The sequence below is a fragment of the Callionymus lyra genome, chromosome 1, assembly GCF_982586985.1.
Source record: "Callionymus lyra chromosome 1, fCalLyr1.hap1.1, whole genome shotgun sequence".
Lineage (NCBI taxonomy): Eukaryota > Metazoa > Chordata > Actinopteri > Syngnathiformes > Callionymidae > Callionymus > Callionymus lyra.
Window position 1 is genome coordinate 22,850,859 of NC_141818.1, and position 15,408 is coordinate 22,866,266.

The 15,408-nt window shown below is 36.3% G+C and overlaps 1 protein-coding gene across 1 annotated transcript in view; it reads right to left on the minus strand.

Moving 5' to 3' along the window:
• The window catches only part of dock5 (dedicator of cytokinesis 5), a 61,320-nt gene that overhangs the window by 43,565 nt on the left and 2,347 nt on the right, over positions 1-15,408 (minus strand). Inside the window, exons 2-11 of the mRNA XM_087797447.1 lie at positions 9,707-9,790; positions 9,455-9,495; positions 9,324-9,379; positions 7,739-7,835; positions 7,503-7,651; positions 7,274-7,409; positions 7,042-7,199; positions 3,437-3,518; positions 2,124-2,253; positions 1,219-1,291 (exon numbers count right to left, since the gene is read on the minus strand). Of these exons, the coding sequence (XP_087653573.1) occupies positions 1,219-1,291; positions 2,124-2,253; positions 3,437-3,518; positions 7,042-7,199; positions 7,274-7,409; positions 7,503-7,651; positions 7,739-7,835; positions 9,324-9,379; positions 9,455-9,495; positions 9,707-9,790 (1,006 nt within the window). The remainder of the gene's footprint in view (positions 1-1,218; positions 1,292-2,123; positions 2,254-3,436; positions 3,519-7,041; positions 7,200-7,273; positions 7,410-7,502; positions 7,652-7,738; positions 7,836-9,323; positions 9,380-9,454; positions 9,496-9,706; positions 9,791-15,408) is intronic.

A 15,408-nucleotide genomic window follows, 5' to 3' on the forward strand; every position in this document is an offset into this window, starting at 1 on the left:
GGCAAGTGATTTGACAATGTCTGTAGGCATTTCTTTAAAGCACAGTGACGTCCCTGCCCGGCATTTTTGTCAACATTGTCAGTGAAAGAAATACAATGAGCAAAAAGGGACAACGAGGAGCGAGCAAGTGATGTTGTTGAGAAGCAAGCAACATTGAAAAGCAGCAAGTAGGAAAGTAGGTTGACTGTAGAGCAAAGTCTGAAAGATGTTCTTTGTTATCGTCTTCTCAACAATAGAGCCTATGGCTGCTTGTTAAGTGTGCCTACTCTGAAGTCTCTGAAAAACATTATCAACCCATGAACAGAGAAATAGTGAATACATAATAATTATATTGAATCATGTAATTCATGATTCATAATAATTTCATTTTTATTTCATAATGTCCATAGACTGCTGGCCTTCACTCTTATAACCTTTCCTTCTCCTTGATTAATTATTGCAGCTTTTAGCATTGGCTTCACTTTTTAAAACGGCATGTTTTCCCTCAATAATGTCAAAATGAAGTAATGAAAAGTCAATTCAGGAAAATAATTGCATGTCATACTCTATATCAATATTACTTTCTGAATGTATGAATGAGGTTTTAATAATTCACCAGCTCAGCATGTTTATCAAAAAGTATCAAATCTTAATTTGCACTTTTATGTTAAAACTAAGGGAAGAAGAAAAGACAGACAAAAGTGAGAAGTTAAACAAATGTTTTGATTGAATCAAACGTTTTAAGTTTCAGCTTCTCTCTCATTTCCTGTTTCATTAAGCAACAGATTATGAACCTAACAACTTACTTTGAGGGGTTTTATTACTAGGGCTAAAGCTTTTGTGGTGACGTTTAAGTGACGGTGTTAATTTCAAAAGTTCACAATTTTAGAGATAAAAGGTAATTATTCATGAAAATTAAACTATTGTGTGGACCTTCTTTTATTTACTATCACCAAACACATTAGCATTTTATTCTCCCACTTGCCCGACGGAGATGTAGCCTTAAAGCTCATCTATGACAGAAGGTTACATTTATGACTATGAAGGGTCGTTGTTTTTATTTTTCACCCGTGTCCCAAACGCAACACATAAATAGTAGAAAAGGTTTGTTGTAAATTTTTCATCCAACATACCAAACAAAGTTGCAAATCTCTTTCAATTATTCATCGTAATATGTGCCACATTATAACTCTCGCGCGGCAAAGAGTGTCACAAGTGTGACAATATCAGAACACTCACTGTTGAAAGGGGATGAAATGCTGCTTGTCTTCGTCATCAGTCTTGCCGTGGGCAATATCAGTTATATCCATCACTGCAGGGAGAAGGAAATGTAGTTCATCAGCGTGAGGAAAAGCAGTACAGAAAACTCTAATGATCCGTTTCTTGTAGGCAGAAACAGTAATCAAAGCGAGTCATTGAAAAAAGTGGCAGCTCTTAAAAAAATAAAGAAAAATAACACACAAATATAATCAACTCATTCTTACAGAAAAAGTATTTGAAAAATTAAAACTCAACAGTAAACAAAAAAGTAGTTTTTAAAAATTATTGTTGGTGAACCAAATTATTACTTTAATTTAAATTGTCTTTATTTATATTTAACCTAAAATTTTAAAATATTGAAATTGAATCCAATTTAAGGTTTGAAAAAAATATATACATCATCTTTGTTCCACTTTTCTCATGGTATTATCTTAATGCTTACAACTCTCCCGGCTGCTACTGAAGGGAATGTGGCGTGTAAAAACCTAAAAGCTTCTCAGCAAGTGCATTCCACACAGCTTTATACTTGAAGTGTCTTTTATTTCCACCTGAAGAATGGTTGGAATTTTCTGCTCAATGTTCCATCTAACTCTGGTTTCAGTCCATTTGCTGGAACACTGAAGAAAACCACTTTTACAAATCCACTAATCACTTGACCAAAACACAGGAACAAACAAAAACTAAAACCAATTTCCACAGACTGTGAGGCAGAGCTAAGACATTTTCTAGGTCACAAAACAGGTGTTCCCATTTCATTTTTGCACTTCAACAAAAGTGTTCAAGTGACTGCAGCGCTGCAACCGAATGGAATTTTTCATGCTTGAGAAAAGATTGTATCGCATTAACAAATGTAAAAAAAAAACAACCTAAGTATGGCTTCTTACCAGCCACACCGAATGGTCGCCTCAGTCCTCCAGTGTGTTTCTTGCCCTCTTTAAGCTCCATGCTGCCAACTCGAATGATCTGACACACCAGGAAAAGTCGCGGCCTCATCAGGTCACCACTGCTGAGATCCTAAACAGCAGAATTACTTCCACTGTTAAATCGTATAACAGTTTATCCACAGCAGTAAATCACCCCGAGGCAAAAATGTGATTTGAAACAATGAAATCTCTGAGAGAAATGCAAAATCTTAATTAAAAAAATCTAGATGCAGAACGTTTGTTAGTGTTAACTCTGAATTTTTCCCATTTAATGGCGACTTTTAGCTCTAGTGGTTCCATTTGTATTCATTGTCATGCTTTTAGATTCTTAGTTCTGTATTTATTCTTTTTATTTTTGTCTCCATTGCAATGCTGATGCCATTGTTGTCAGTTGTTGGCACAACCCGCACATTTCAGCCCTTTCTGCCCTAAAACTATGGTTTCAGTCTTAGAACAGATGATCCTCAGCACTCTAGAATGCTAGAATACCTGCCATAGGACCAAACACATCCCACTCAAAATCTATGCTTATGTTTACATACACACATTACTTCTATCTAAATGTTGTTCAGAAAGTTAATCCTATACTGGATTAATTTCGCTGAGTCATTATTAGGCACACACTTTTGTATTTTACTATGTTCATGGATGAATGTTCCTAGTTGATACCTATGTAGTGAATATGTTATTTTATTCTACATTCTTCTAGAATCATTAATTCTGTTATTTTGGAGTGAATTGAATTATAACTAGGAACTAAAATCATTGTTAAGTAACTGTTCACTATAGTTTATATTACCTTTAGAATATACAACCTAAAAGTGGTTGAAAATTTTAATTTTGTTTTTACTTCTGGGGGTGTGTGAGAATTTCCGAAGCTAATGTTACATTCAGCTTAAATTAAGCTCCCAAATCTAGTTATTCGAGACCAACAAATGCCATTACTACATCCCTTCCTCTTGTAGGCAGTGAGCCACTTAAAAACACCAATTTCAAATGTATTTTAACGTTACGATTAAATTCCTTGACTAAATGTAATTTTTATCGTGAACAAAAAACTAATCTTTTGGGTAAATAAGCAGGTGAGAAGTCATTCAATGCAGCAGAAATATAGACACCAACAAATAAGCATCAGGTTTTGGCCTTCATCTAAAAACTTTCACTGAATCAGGAGCTTTTCAAGGAGCACATTGTCATCTTTGTCACACGTTTCCAGCTGCGCTCTGCAAATCTGGAGCCCTGGGAATAGGGTCAGGGAGTTAGAATCCATTTACCGTGAATAGAGCTGGCAGATTGTTGAGTTTTTCAATTTCTTTAGGCATCCCGGTACTGTCCCACCGCACCAGGAAATTTTCACTGTGGGTAGAATGATAAAAAGCCGTGTTAGTTACTAAACAATGCTGGTAATTACTGTAAACAACGGGATGAAAATTACTTAAATGTTTGTAAATAACAGGTCTGCTGGGAAACAGCGCATGAAAAGACCGTAAACATATTTGTGAAGGAAATGCAGGTGGTCTGTGTGAGTAAATAAGATAGGAAAACTTTTTTCCACTTCTGTGATGGCTGATAAGAAACCATTTGAAGGATAAAGAAAGAGGGATAGTAATAGTAATATCACAGGAAAAGCAAGGTACTGTAAATGAAAAAAGTAGTATATGGAATTATATATAGCACTGAAAAAAGTTGATTGTTGCAAAATTATTCAAAAACATCTTTAGTTACATGTTCCTAAGAAGATCCGAAAAAGTCAGTCCATCTGTTGTTCGAGTCCACCTGGTTACTCTATACCCGTCAATGAAAGTCAACTTTTTTTCTCATTGGGTCAAAATTTCCAAGCCAAGCAACTTCAGAAAATAGCGAATATCCAGAAGGGTTCTTGGGTCATAGGGATTTTCTTTAGTTTGTGGTCCACAATATAAGATGCAAACATGTATGAGGCATATTGACATGTGCAACAGCATCTATAGGAGGACTTGGCTTGACTCATCCTCTTCAACATTGGATACAAACTATTTATGGTAGGTACCACACACTTTGCAAATAGCCTTGTGGCATCATTCTATCGTAGAACCAGTACATGTGGTAGCATGGCAACAAAGCTGCTATCCATGTGATGTGAAGTATTTTATGTACAATTCAACATCACTGAAATATTAAAAAACAAGACTAAATATGGTGTATAATTGAAAAAATAAGCTAAAATATATTTTCATTGACCAAAAAGTAGCAACATTATATAAACACACCAGAAAGCGTGGTGCATTCAAATACGTAGGGATTCACAGACGAACAAACATTTCAAAATAAAGGTTAACTAATCAAATAACCTTAAGGAATTATCATTAAGAATGAATGTTACTTCCTAAGCTATTCTGGAGCGGTGGGTCTGGAGCAAATCCAGAGGCGGGGGACACCAGTCTGTCACAGGACACACAAAGACGGGAGAACACACACACTCAACACAGAAAGGCCACAAGCTGGCTCCCTTGGGAACTGGAAGAAAACCTGCAATCTTCTTGCTGTGAGACGATTGCGCCACCATGAGCCCCTCTGGTCGTGTAAAATGTGATTTGATAATTCATATATAAAATAATAACGTGTTTGGTTGACCAAAACTAGACGGAACACAAGTCATGGAAAACTTTTATTAAAATTTAAAAAAATGTTACTTATAGAAATTTAATTTGAAACATTGAAAATATTGTTTTCGGCCCAACAAATTGACCATCAAAACTGTAATTCCGCAGTTGATTGTAGTTCTTTGGTGATCACAAATTTTGCCTGTTTGAATATAAATACTCAATAACAACATTTTACTGCTTCTTGAAAGCAATAAATTAAAGTCAAATCAACCAATACCTTAAACTTCAATCTTTTTCTTCCTTTTTTGGAAGATGCAATCGTTGTAAAAAACCGACAAGTACATTCAGATGTATCACTAAATAATTAAGAACCAGGAAAAGCACGGTAAAGTGAGAGAATTGATAATGTTGATTAACCGAACCAATACAAAGATAGCCATAAGACCAGAGGACAAAATGAACTACAAAGACAGCGCCTAAAAAGCAGAAAAAAGTCTCTACATACATAAAAATTCTGAAGCTTGGAAAAAACATTCTACAGTCGAATGTGGTTTGAAGGGTCCTCAAGGACCAACACTGCATGAAGGCCGAGCGCAACGGTTTGATTCAGCATCATAAAGCAGTTTTGAAGGGTCTTCTTCCTTCTATAACAAACTTGACTTCAAATGTAAATGTATGTAAACATGTTCTCTTTTAAAGATAAAAGAAATGTACTTTACTGCTGAGAAAAGCTTCAGTAAGATTCCACCTACACCATTTAAAAACCTTTTGTCATTAAATGTTGTTTTAACACAATTTGATTGACCTTGTTTCACCCAAATTTAGAATAAATACTGAGCTTCTCTAGTCATCAAAGCAGGAAGCAGCTTAACGGAGCCTCAAACCAGCATCCTCCTGGCTCGTCGTGTTAATTTAAAACTGTGGTAAAGCCGCTCCATCAGAGCTGCACAGGGTGACAAAGAATGTATAACCTCCAGACATAATTATTATTCTCCCTGCATGTCATATAACTTCCTATAATTATTTTGCTCACTTTGAAACTTTGGTTGAAGGTGATATTTATGTACGATCAGTGGCAGGAGCGTAAGGGCTGCGGAGGTATCAAATAATTTTTGTATTTCATGAGAATTGGCTTGATGAAATTTCTGAGCCGGACATGCTTGAGAGAGTCAGTTACCAAATCCGGGCACCGTGACTCCCTGACGAGAGCAGAAACTTGCTGGTATCAGCAAAAATACAGAAATACTGTAGTGACCAAACGTGAACTTTATTTATGTTGATGGAGCGTGTGATGTAGAAAACATACGTCTAATAAAGTTTCCTCACGAGTGGTTAAGCTCTTCGGGGTAGCATTGCCACTCGACAGTTTTAAGAAGTGCCACCCTGACCTTCTCACCCTTCATTCCATTTTGCTTTTGCACAGAGTTCCCATCACCTCTGCAGCCTACTGAGACTCACAGATAAACGCTTCTCAATGGGAGGAGGGGTTTCTGAGCCTCGTTGCCAAAAACTAAATTGCGTCTCCAGGCAGAAAAAATGTGAGAACATGGTCACCCTGTCTCTGATCCCCTGCCTATCAGCCTCTCACCCAGTCTAGCTCAAACTTCTGAATGAGGTAACTTTTGCTATGAGGTCATTGTTCACATTTGGCTTGGTTTGACATCATCAAACCCTCTTGCAAAAGATTTGAACCCCCCAGCTCTGGATTCATTTACCTCAGCATTACTAGCTTACCTGGCAACCCAAGAACAAGGATGAGTGAAGAAATACATTAAGTCATTACATGGTAAGTAACTTAGTAATGGTTATTTGTAAAGTGCTTTTCTAGTCCAGGGTCCCAAAGTGCTTGAAGAATCAAAAGCAATACATAGTTAAAAAAAAAGAAAACTACAACTATAAGAACTCTAAAAGGTCAACACACTTAAGACAAACACATAAGTCCCAGAAAATCATTGAAAAGCCTGCAAAAATAAAAACTTCTTAAGATGTTTCTTAAAGGAGTCAGTAGACTCTATTAAACACAGAGAGAGAGAAAGATCATACAAAAGCTTAGGAGCAAAAGCCTGGAATGGTAGTTAATTTCACTACTTTTTGCTAGTTGTACGGCAGCCGCGCATAAGCAACAGAAATGTGTCATACAATAGATTGAAAAGAGAAACACATAAACATAATCATCTGCTCTTCCCATTGTTGTCTTTTCAATGTATTTTTTATAACAGACACACAATGGCTGATGACCCTCCGCAGAGGTTTGAGAGAAAATATTGAATTTTATTAACAACTATTTATTTTACCTGATGAATTCAGACTGGTCTGGATCATAGATCGACATCAGAAGCTCTGCGTCCTCCCCGATGTTGCACACAAAGTTCTTCAGGTTCATCAATAGACTGTAAGTGTGTACTGTGCTGAAGAGAGTCTGCCGTCGCATTTCCAGATTCTGTTGCCGTGTCTTAAATGAAGGAAAGGCAGAAAGGGTAAAAAATATTGTTAAACATGTTTAAAAAGAGTAATTAACGTGCTTACCTTCTCCTCCTGTATCCTGTCATCAACACTGCGCGACGCAGTTTCATGCGCTCGAAACAGACTGACTGTGCTTGTGTGATCCGGATCCAACGTGTTTCCAGCTTCATCGCGCACAACCAGGTCCAACCCGAGAATCCTGAGCAATGAGTGAAGAAGGTTATAAGACAAACAAGTGTTGATTCCAACCGCAATGGAAACAGAATGTATCATAGTAAAAAAAGATTCAGACCGGTTTCCATAATCGATCTTTGCCGTCACTTTCTTTTTGAGCTCCACAAGGTCATCCTTGGGCAGCGTTCCTGACAAGATCTGAGATCGATATTCGATGAGGCTGTAAGCCATCTGCTGTACACCCCTGAAGAGGGTGGCCTGGTTTGCCTGTCCAGTACAAATACACACACCATTTTGAACAAAGGTAGAACATTGATTCTAAATGTACACAAAGAAAAGATTCTCTATTCGTACCACAAACAGCTTGTGCCATATCTGGGCCCATTCTCTCAGAGTGGCCCCGAGCTCCTGCACCAGAGGTAGATCTGCAGGAATAATTATTTCCTGCTGGCTAACAGCCACAAGAAGAGAATAGGTAAGAAGAAGATCCCTGTGTCTCAAATGTAAATAAAGATCCTATATGGAAGTATTGGAATTCACTTATAGATCCTAATTGGACGATGAAGAAAGATGAAGAAGAAGAGGAAAGTCTCCAAGGACACAGTGAGTAAAGCGTCAATAACTCATTCAATATTCAATTGAGCATCTAATGTAAAACCAGATGTGTTTTGATCATTTATTAGAGCCGTTCAGTTAAGTGCTCATCTACCAACTGCGTTTATCCACTTTTTCTTTTTCTACTTAATTTGATAGTTTTGTTCTCTCATTTCTTATTTGTCTTTACTTGAAAATATAATTTTTTAGGGTCTTAGATAATTTTAAAATTATTTTTATTACATTTATGTCATGATTTTAAAAAGTATTGACACTTCAACTAATGGTTTCAAACAAATTAAAGAACTAGACATTAAATAACAAATACAATTTTATGTTTTATATATATATTGTGTGTATATATATAATATAATTCTCAAACCACTCAATATAATTGCTTGAAAATTAACATGTCGAATAAGAAAAGGATATTACCAGAGTTTCAGCTCCTTTTGTAAATTTTAAGGGTGCACAAAGGGTGGCAAAAGACCTAGAAGATTAAATTAGGTCCAACTTCAAGTATTTTTTACCTTAAATAAGAACAATACCCATACTTTTAGCCCGTTTTGTTAATTGTAAGGCCTAGAATTTGCCTGAAAATAAATGCATTTGTTATATGAAGGCAACGCCGGGTATTTGAGCTTGTTTATTTGAAACCTATATAGGTGACATCACATTTTTGGTCATTGCAGAATTTATTGAATTAATTTGAAAACCACAACAGTATTTAATTTTACTAAACTGAAAGCAAACAAACAAATCATGAAGCATATCATTTAACAAAACAAGTGTGAGTGCCAGCGCGTGTTTACATTATCTTTTATAGTTGGCTGCACAAATCCCTGACTAGCTTCACATCACAATTGAAGGGAGATAAGAAAAGTCATCTCCTCAAATCTTCAAAATCAAACTTATATAAATTCACTGTGATAAGAAAAAACATGCCTTAAGCAACCATCTTCTCTTGGATGGCAAATCAACTTTTCTCTTTTACATCTACTTTATTTTACAATTCTCTTGGGATTAATCCTAAGTAAATGTTATCCAACTTAAACTAGCCACATTTAAAATATCTCACATTTGATAAATGCCTTTGTAAAATACATTGGATTTTCTCCTCTTAGAAAAAGCAAACATGTGTGTTAATGTCTAGAATGTTGTTATCAATGCAGCTAATGTTGTAATTACCATATGTATGCCCCATTTAGCAATATTTTTGTTGATGGATAACATCCATGAATACTTTGAGAATACATATCTGACATATTCCTAGTCCAAGTTATGTTCATTGTTTAGTTTTCATTCATTGAGGCACACAACTCTGTTACCATTGTGACGCTCTTACCCAGTTCCCTCGACAGAAGCCTCCTTCAAATGGATGTAGGATGCTGGAAAAACTCCCTGAGAAGCCGATAACTTGTCAGTAATCAGGCACATGTCTCGAAATTGTAAATAATGAATCACTAATGGGTGTACCTTGTGAGATTTCCTTCGCAGCGTGTAGCCTCGATACCAGCCTGAGGAAATATGAATTAATAGATGAGCATGTAGGACAGCGAAGAGCGCCGGAACAAGCGACTCAGCCTGTCAGGGGGATGACGCTTAGACATGTTTTCTTATTGCCATTATTTTAAACAGCACACTGTCGTGTAGCAGTGCCTTTCATTGTACAGGTGTCAGCTGGCTCACGGAGGGGAAAATAGACGTGTAATGTTCCGGTTTGCTCACCTTCCAGTTTCTCAAGTATGTGGACTGTGTCTCCCACCTGAAGACACAGCTCCTGCTCGCCCCGCGGATCATAATTATAGATGGCTGCGGGAGAAATCACACACATTCATATTACACACATTGAGCCGGAAAGATCTTCACACAATTACAACCTGGTCACGGCCCTTGAGCCACTCTCATCTCTCTGTGATAGTATATAGCAAAGACGAAAACGTATTTCACAATAAATTTCAAAAATACATTGTACCAAGAGATCTCTTATCAAAAAGAACATTAACTGGTACCTACACATAGCTGTAAAACTCTTATTACCTCTCAAACAGATCAATCATTTAGAGAATACTTCATCACATTACAAATAATAAGGGTTGTCGTATTAGCACCGAGGGTTGAACTTCGGTTGTTTTGTGTGTGTGCTTCAGAAGCACTGGATATTGAAACATGATTCCACTTTTTGGTACCCACACATGATAAAAACCTGATAAAGTAGGGACATTTCTTAAGAAAAACTTGTTATTTTTTTCTGTAAGAAAACAGTTTGGAGTTGATATTTACCAAAGCTCAAAAATGTAACTCAAGATTTATTTTGTACTATGTGTAACATCATTTTCTTTTAGATAAAATTGATCCCAGAAATTTGTATCGAAAAAAAGTATTGTTCAGAATCCGATCCGGAAGTGAAGGTATCGGTATCAGAATCATTATAGAAATGTTCGATCGATACCCAGCCATAGTCGATGACTTCTGATAGCCTGCGCTGAAAAATAAATAAATAATCATCAATAAATAATTAATAAGTGACTAAGTAGTACAGAGTGGGTGGGTTAAAGATGTTGGTCCACATTTAGCTATGATGAGAAGCTTGTCCCAGGTTAATGAGCAATGCTCCCCTGTCCCTTATTCTGCTACAGTGTGCATCACAGAGCAACAGGTGAGAAAATCAACTGGCAAAATAATAGCCATTATCATCTTTCTATAATCGTGGGAAGTCATAATCTTAATTCGCTTAATCATCCGGCACTACTAAGCTCTCCATCAACTTTGACTGAACCCCAACAGATAAAAAAAACAATTGTAGCTCCAACAGTTCTGGCTCAAATCTTCTATGTTACAAAAGAAAGTCAGACTAATAGAAAGTGAATAATAATTAGCACATCTTCACTCTTAAGATCCTTAAAAAAATATTTTTTAGTTAACTTTTTTAAAAAGGATGTGTATTATATGTTTAAAAAATGATGAGTCGGAAAAACTATCACATTTTAAAATCTATGTTTAATTAAAAAAATACTTTTCTAATTATTCGTATTAATTACCTTTATTTATAGGGAAAGCTTTTTTAGTTTCCCAATGTTATTCTTGCTGCAAAGTTTGCATAAAGTCTAGCATAAAAAGTATTGTTTTCATGATTACAACTGATGTTTTTGAAGAATGTATTGAAACTTTTAAAATGTGTATACATTTTCTTTAAACTATAGGCATATTTTGCTGACACACTTGACACATTCTTTATGTACACCCTAAAAAGAGGGTCCTGTAACCTTTCTTAAAGCAGGCACTCGTGTGACTCTAACACTACCCTTCCTCAGACGTAGGATTCATTCAAACAGAAACTGCCTTACACTTTTTCCATGTCACAACATTACTGCGACCTTTGCGCAGTCACAGCCAGCAGGATTTGTATCTGCAGAACTGTGATCTTTGCCCTTCCTGAAAATTAGTTTTTAAACACTTTTTGAAAAACTTTTGTTCTGGTTTGACCTTCAAACTACAGTTAGAAGAGGAGCAGAAAGTAAAATGGTTATCAAAAAAGCACATGTGTACAGTCATAAGACTTGACAGGCAGTGCTAGAGGGAAACCTGAGCAAACAATCTTGCAGTAAAGGTCTTTGTCAGGACTTGAGGGAGCAGGCAGTCACTCACATGGTGAGATGGAGCAAGTATGAGCACAGTTCTGCCCTGACTTGCATGGTGATAATGCGTTGCGCTGGGGGCTAGATTTCACAGCACGCTTCAACTGGCTCTGCTTATCGTACCTAGGTCTGAATGCCCAAAAAACTCGACAAAAGATTCAATATAAATGCTCCTCATTTTCAGAACACACACCTACAGAGAATAACAACTACTGGGGTACAGTCTTCCATTATTTACGTAAGTGGAGGGAAATATCCAGTCTTGTCAAAAAATGGCCTACACTGACTTCTGAAGATGACGGTGTGCTGTGAAATCTTGCATGCTGTCACTAAATACCAAAGCACTCTTCAGAAACTCAGAAAAGGGTTGGCCAATTAAATTTACTAGGGGGCCACATTATATGCTGGGATTGAAGTGAAGGGCCGTCGAGCCAAACCATCATACTATCTGGGAAAACATATAACATGTACGTATACTTAAATGATTTTTATCAACGCTTGTGTTATTTCAGGGTCAAGGTGACCCAGCGGCCCAAAAACAAATGTGTTGTGGTATCCCAGGGAGATCGTTCACCTTGACCCAGAGACGCATTTGTTTTCAGACCGCCAAAGATCACACAAGGGTTTAATCATTTTAAATTCATGTAAATATTACAGGTGCAATAACAAAAAAACACAATCTTTACTATGAAATTTCACTGTAACCTTTCTTGAAAATATAAATTTTATTTAAATACAGATTTAAGCTTATTATTTCAATTACTCATTGATAATAATTTGGATATTTGTAGGTATCATACATAAAATTATTAACCTGGAATTGTCAACCAATGTTTTATTGTATATAATATAGATATTATATTATTTTACAGTTTGTACTTGTTTTGTATTTTACAAGTGTATGAAATGTACTTGTGAGTCAATTGCCTCTTGGCCAGGAATCACTTTAAAATATATATATATGGGTCTTAATAAGACTTTGGTTAAATACAGGTAAATATAAATGTGTAAAATAAAACTTCCAGAGGAAAACTTCTTGTATTCATGTTGGATGAAGAATCGTTGACACTCAAGCACACAATCGTCGTTTAAAAAGCCATTTGTCTTCACTGAGAATTCATGTCAAATGCGTATTCAAACGAGAATGACTCTGGAAGGCTGACATGGGCCCCGGGTCTCACTGAGGGTGACAATGGTCCATTTACTGACTTGACACAGAGTCAGAGGCTGCAAGCACCGTGGCAGGAAGCCAGTGGCACAAACCCAGCTGTGCAGGTTCTGATGCTGGGCTGACTAAACTTGAGCACACAGTGTGGGATTCAGCGACATTGATTCTAAACAAACTTGCTGGGTTGTTTACCTAATCTAAAAACAACAAGACCTAATTTGCTGCCTTATAATACAAGTGTATTTGTTTCTATGGCTTTTTTCATAAGAGATCACAGAAACTAAGGGGACACCCTGGAAAGGTCACCAGTTTACACTAACATTTGCACAATTATTGACCCCTGTGGCTAATACAGACTCAATGTGGTCAATTACCCTCAATATGTATAGGCTCAAGTGTTTAATCTTTACTCCTATGTAGTGCATCAACATTTAATATAAATCGATAACTCTTCTATTCAAAGATTGTAAGTTGTTTTGAACAGAAGGTTTTATCCGTTTTGTAAAGGAACTGGTGGTTAAGCGCAGCGGACAATGCATTAACCCTTGTGGTGCCCGCACAAGGGATACCTCAAACACACATCCTTTTTTTATGTAGAAGAACAATATAAAATGCTTTACACCACGGTTCCCCAACAGAGTTTGTTTGTGGACTCCTTCAAGAAACATCTTAAGACATTTTTATTTGTTCAGGCTTTTCCTTGATTTTCTGGAACTCCTGTGTTTGTCTCGCTGTTATCTTGACCTTTAAAGTATATCTTTTATTGAGTATAGTTTTGATTGTTTAAGCACTTTGTGACCCTGGTCTGGAAAAGCGCTATTTAAATACAAATTGCTTACTTACTTACTTATTTGCATCAATGTATGTTTGATTGTATGCCAATGATGGTGTTCTGTATGCATGCGTCTCATAGCTTTGAGAGACTGTGTGCCAATGTGTGAGCATGTTTGTGTTGAAGCATTCTTTATTCTGTGTTAATCTTTGTATCCTTTGTTTTTGTTATTTTTCTTTGATCCATGTTCTTTATCTTTAGACTTAGATTGATGTAATCTTACACTTTCTTTTTCTTTTTATAGAAACTTGTTCTTGTTCTTTTATTTTTATGAATCTATCGTCTGTTTTGCTGTGTGATAATTGGAAAAATAATTTCCCGAAGGAGACCTCCAGAGCGATCAATAAAGTTCTATCTATCAATCTATTATTTATTTGGAATGAGGACTCTGAAACAGAAGTTGTGTTTACGCAGTTTCACTAGTCAAAAGTCTCATGCTAATTTTATTGAAGAGAAAATGGGTTTCTTTTCCCAAATGAAACACCTTTTAGGCAGTAATAATAAATAAAAAATATATATATTTCTGTGGTCTGGTAATAAATGTCTCACGGACCGATACCAATACCTGCTTTACAAGACATAAACCTAAATTAGAATTTTATTCATTCATCATATTAAAGCCTTTCTCACTTTAAACTAACGTTCATAGCATTTTCTTGTGAATGAAAATGGAAAATGAACGCAATAATGTTTGTTGTGAAAAAAAAATGAACCTGTTTTGGATCAAACTAAAATCAAAAAGATGGTTGCCTCAAAAGCACTAATAAATATGGATTTACATTTCTGAAACTTTTATATTTAATAACATTTTGGGATTTTTACCACGGACCAGTTTTAAATAGGGGAATTTGATCCATGTTCTACTAGGAATAGACTAGGAATCTTTAGGTAAAGGCATACTCATGGTAGTCAATGTTGGACCAAAAATCTAATTTAAAAGCTGAAATCCTTCAGCTTTTAAATTGAGTGAAGAGCCTTTGAACTCCAGTCACGCGTCTAGACAGACAAAAATAATTCAACAAACTTAATACATTTGAATAAGTGAAGAATACTTCTTGTTAAAAGGGGCTAAATCGGGATCAGCTTCGCCTCATCCATTTCCGCTGCTTAAATTATTCACTAAACGAAAATGTGATTTGTTTTATTAGCATCCTGTCATCCAGGTTTGTGAATAATTCAAAAGGATTATTCAGATTTTTGTGAGTGACAAGTAACGCAAGAGACAAATAGAGCTGTAGGGTCAAAAAATAACATTAAGCTCTGAACATCTATAATTACCTCAAAGCACGTAGGTGTCACATTAAAATTGACGGTACAACAAACAGCTTCGGTTTTTTTGCAAGGATGTGAAAGGAGCGCCGTCTCTGAGGATTATTAAGCAGCTCTTGTTTTTACACCGTCACATCCTTGAGACAACAGTCATCGGCCAAGAGACCAGACTTACGGTAATTTCAATTCACATTAAAATGGATTTTTAAGATCATTCATCCCCCTTTTTAGAGCAGAGAAAATATCATTATCATAATTCATTAAAAAGCCTCACTGTCAAAGGGACACATCTCCTGTAGTGTTGAAGAAAAACTACAAGGTGCATAGTCACTTTTCCCAAGGCCATCGTCTGGCCAACCTTACGAACTGATTCCCTTATCATCTCAAATAGAGTGGTTTGCGCCTGTAACCAAACATCTATGAAAGGGTTTGGAAATTAGAGTGAATGCTGTATGTGGGTGAGATCCACTCTGGCAATCTGTAGATAAGATAAGCAGAAGTGGGGAAACATGCCATTTATTTC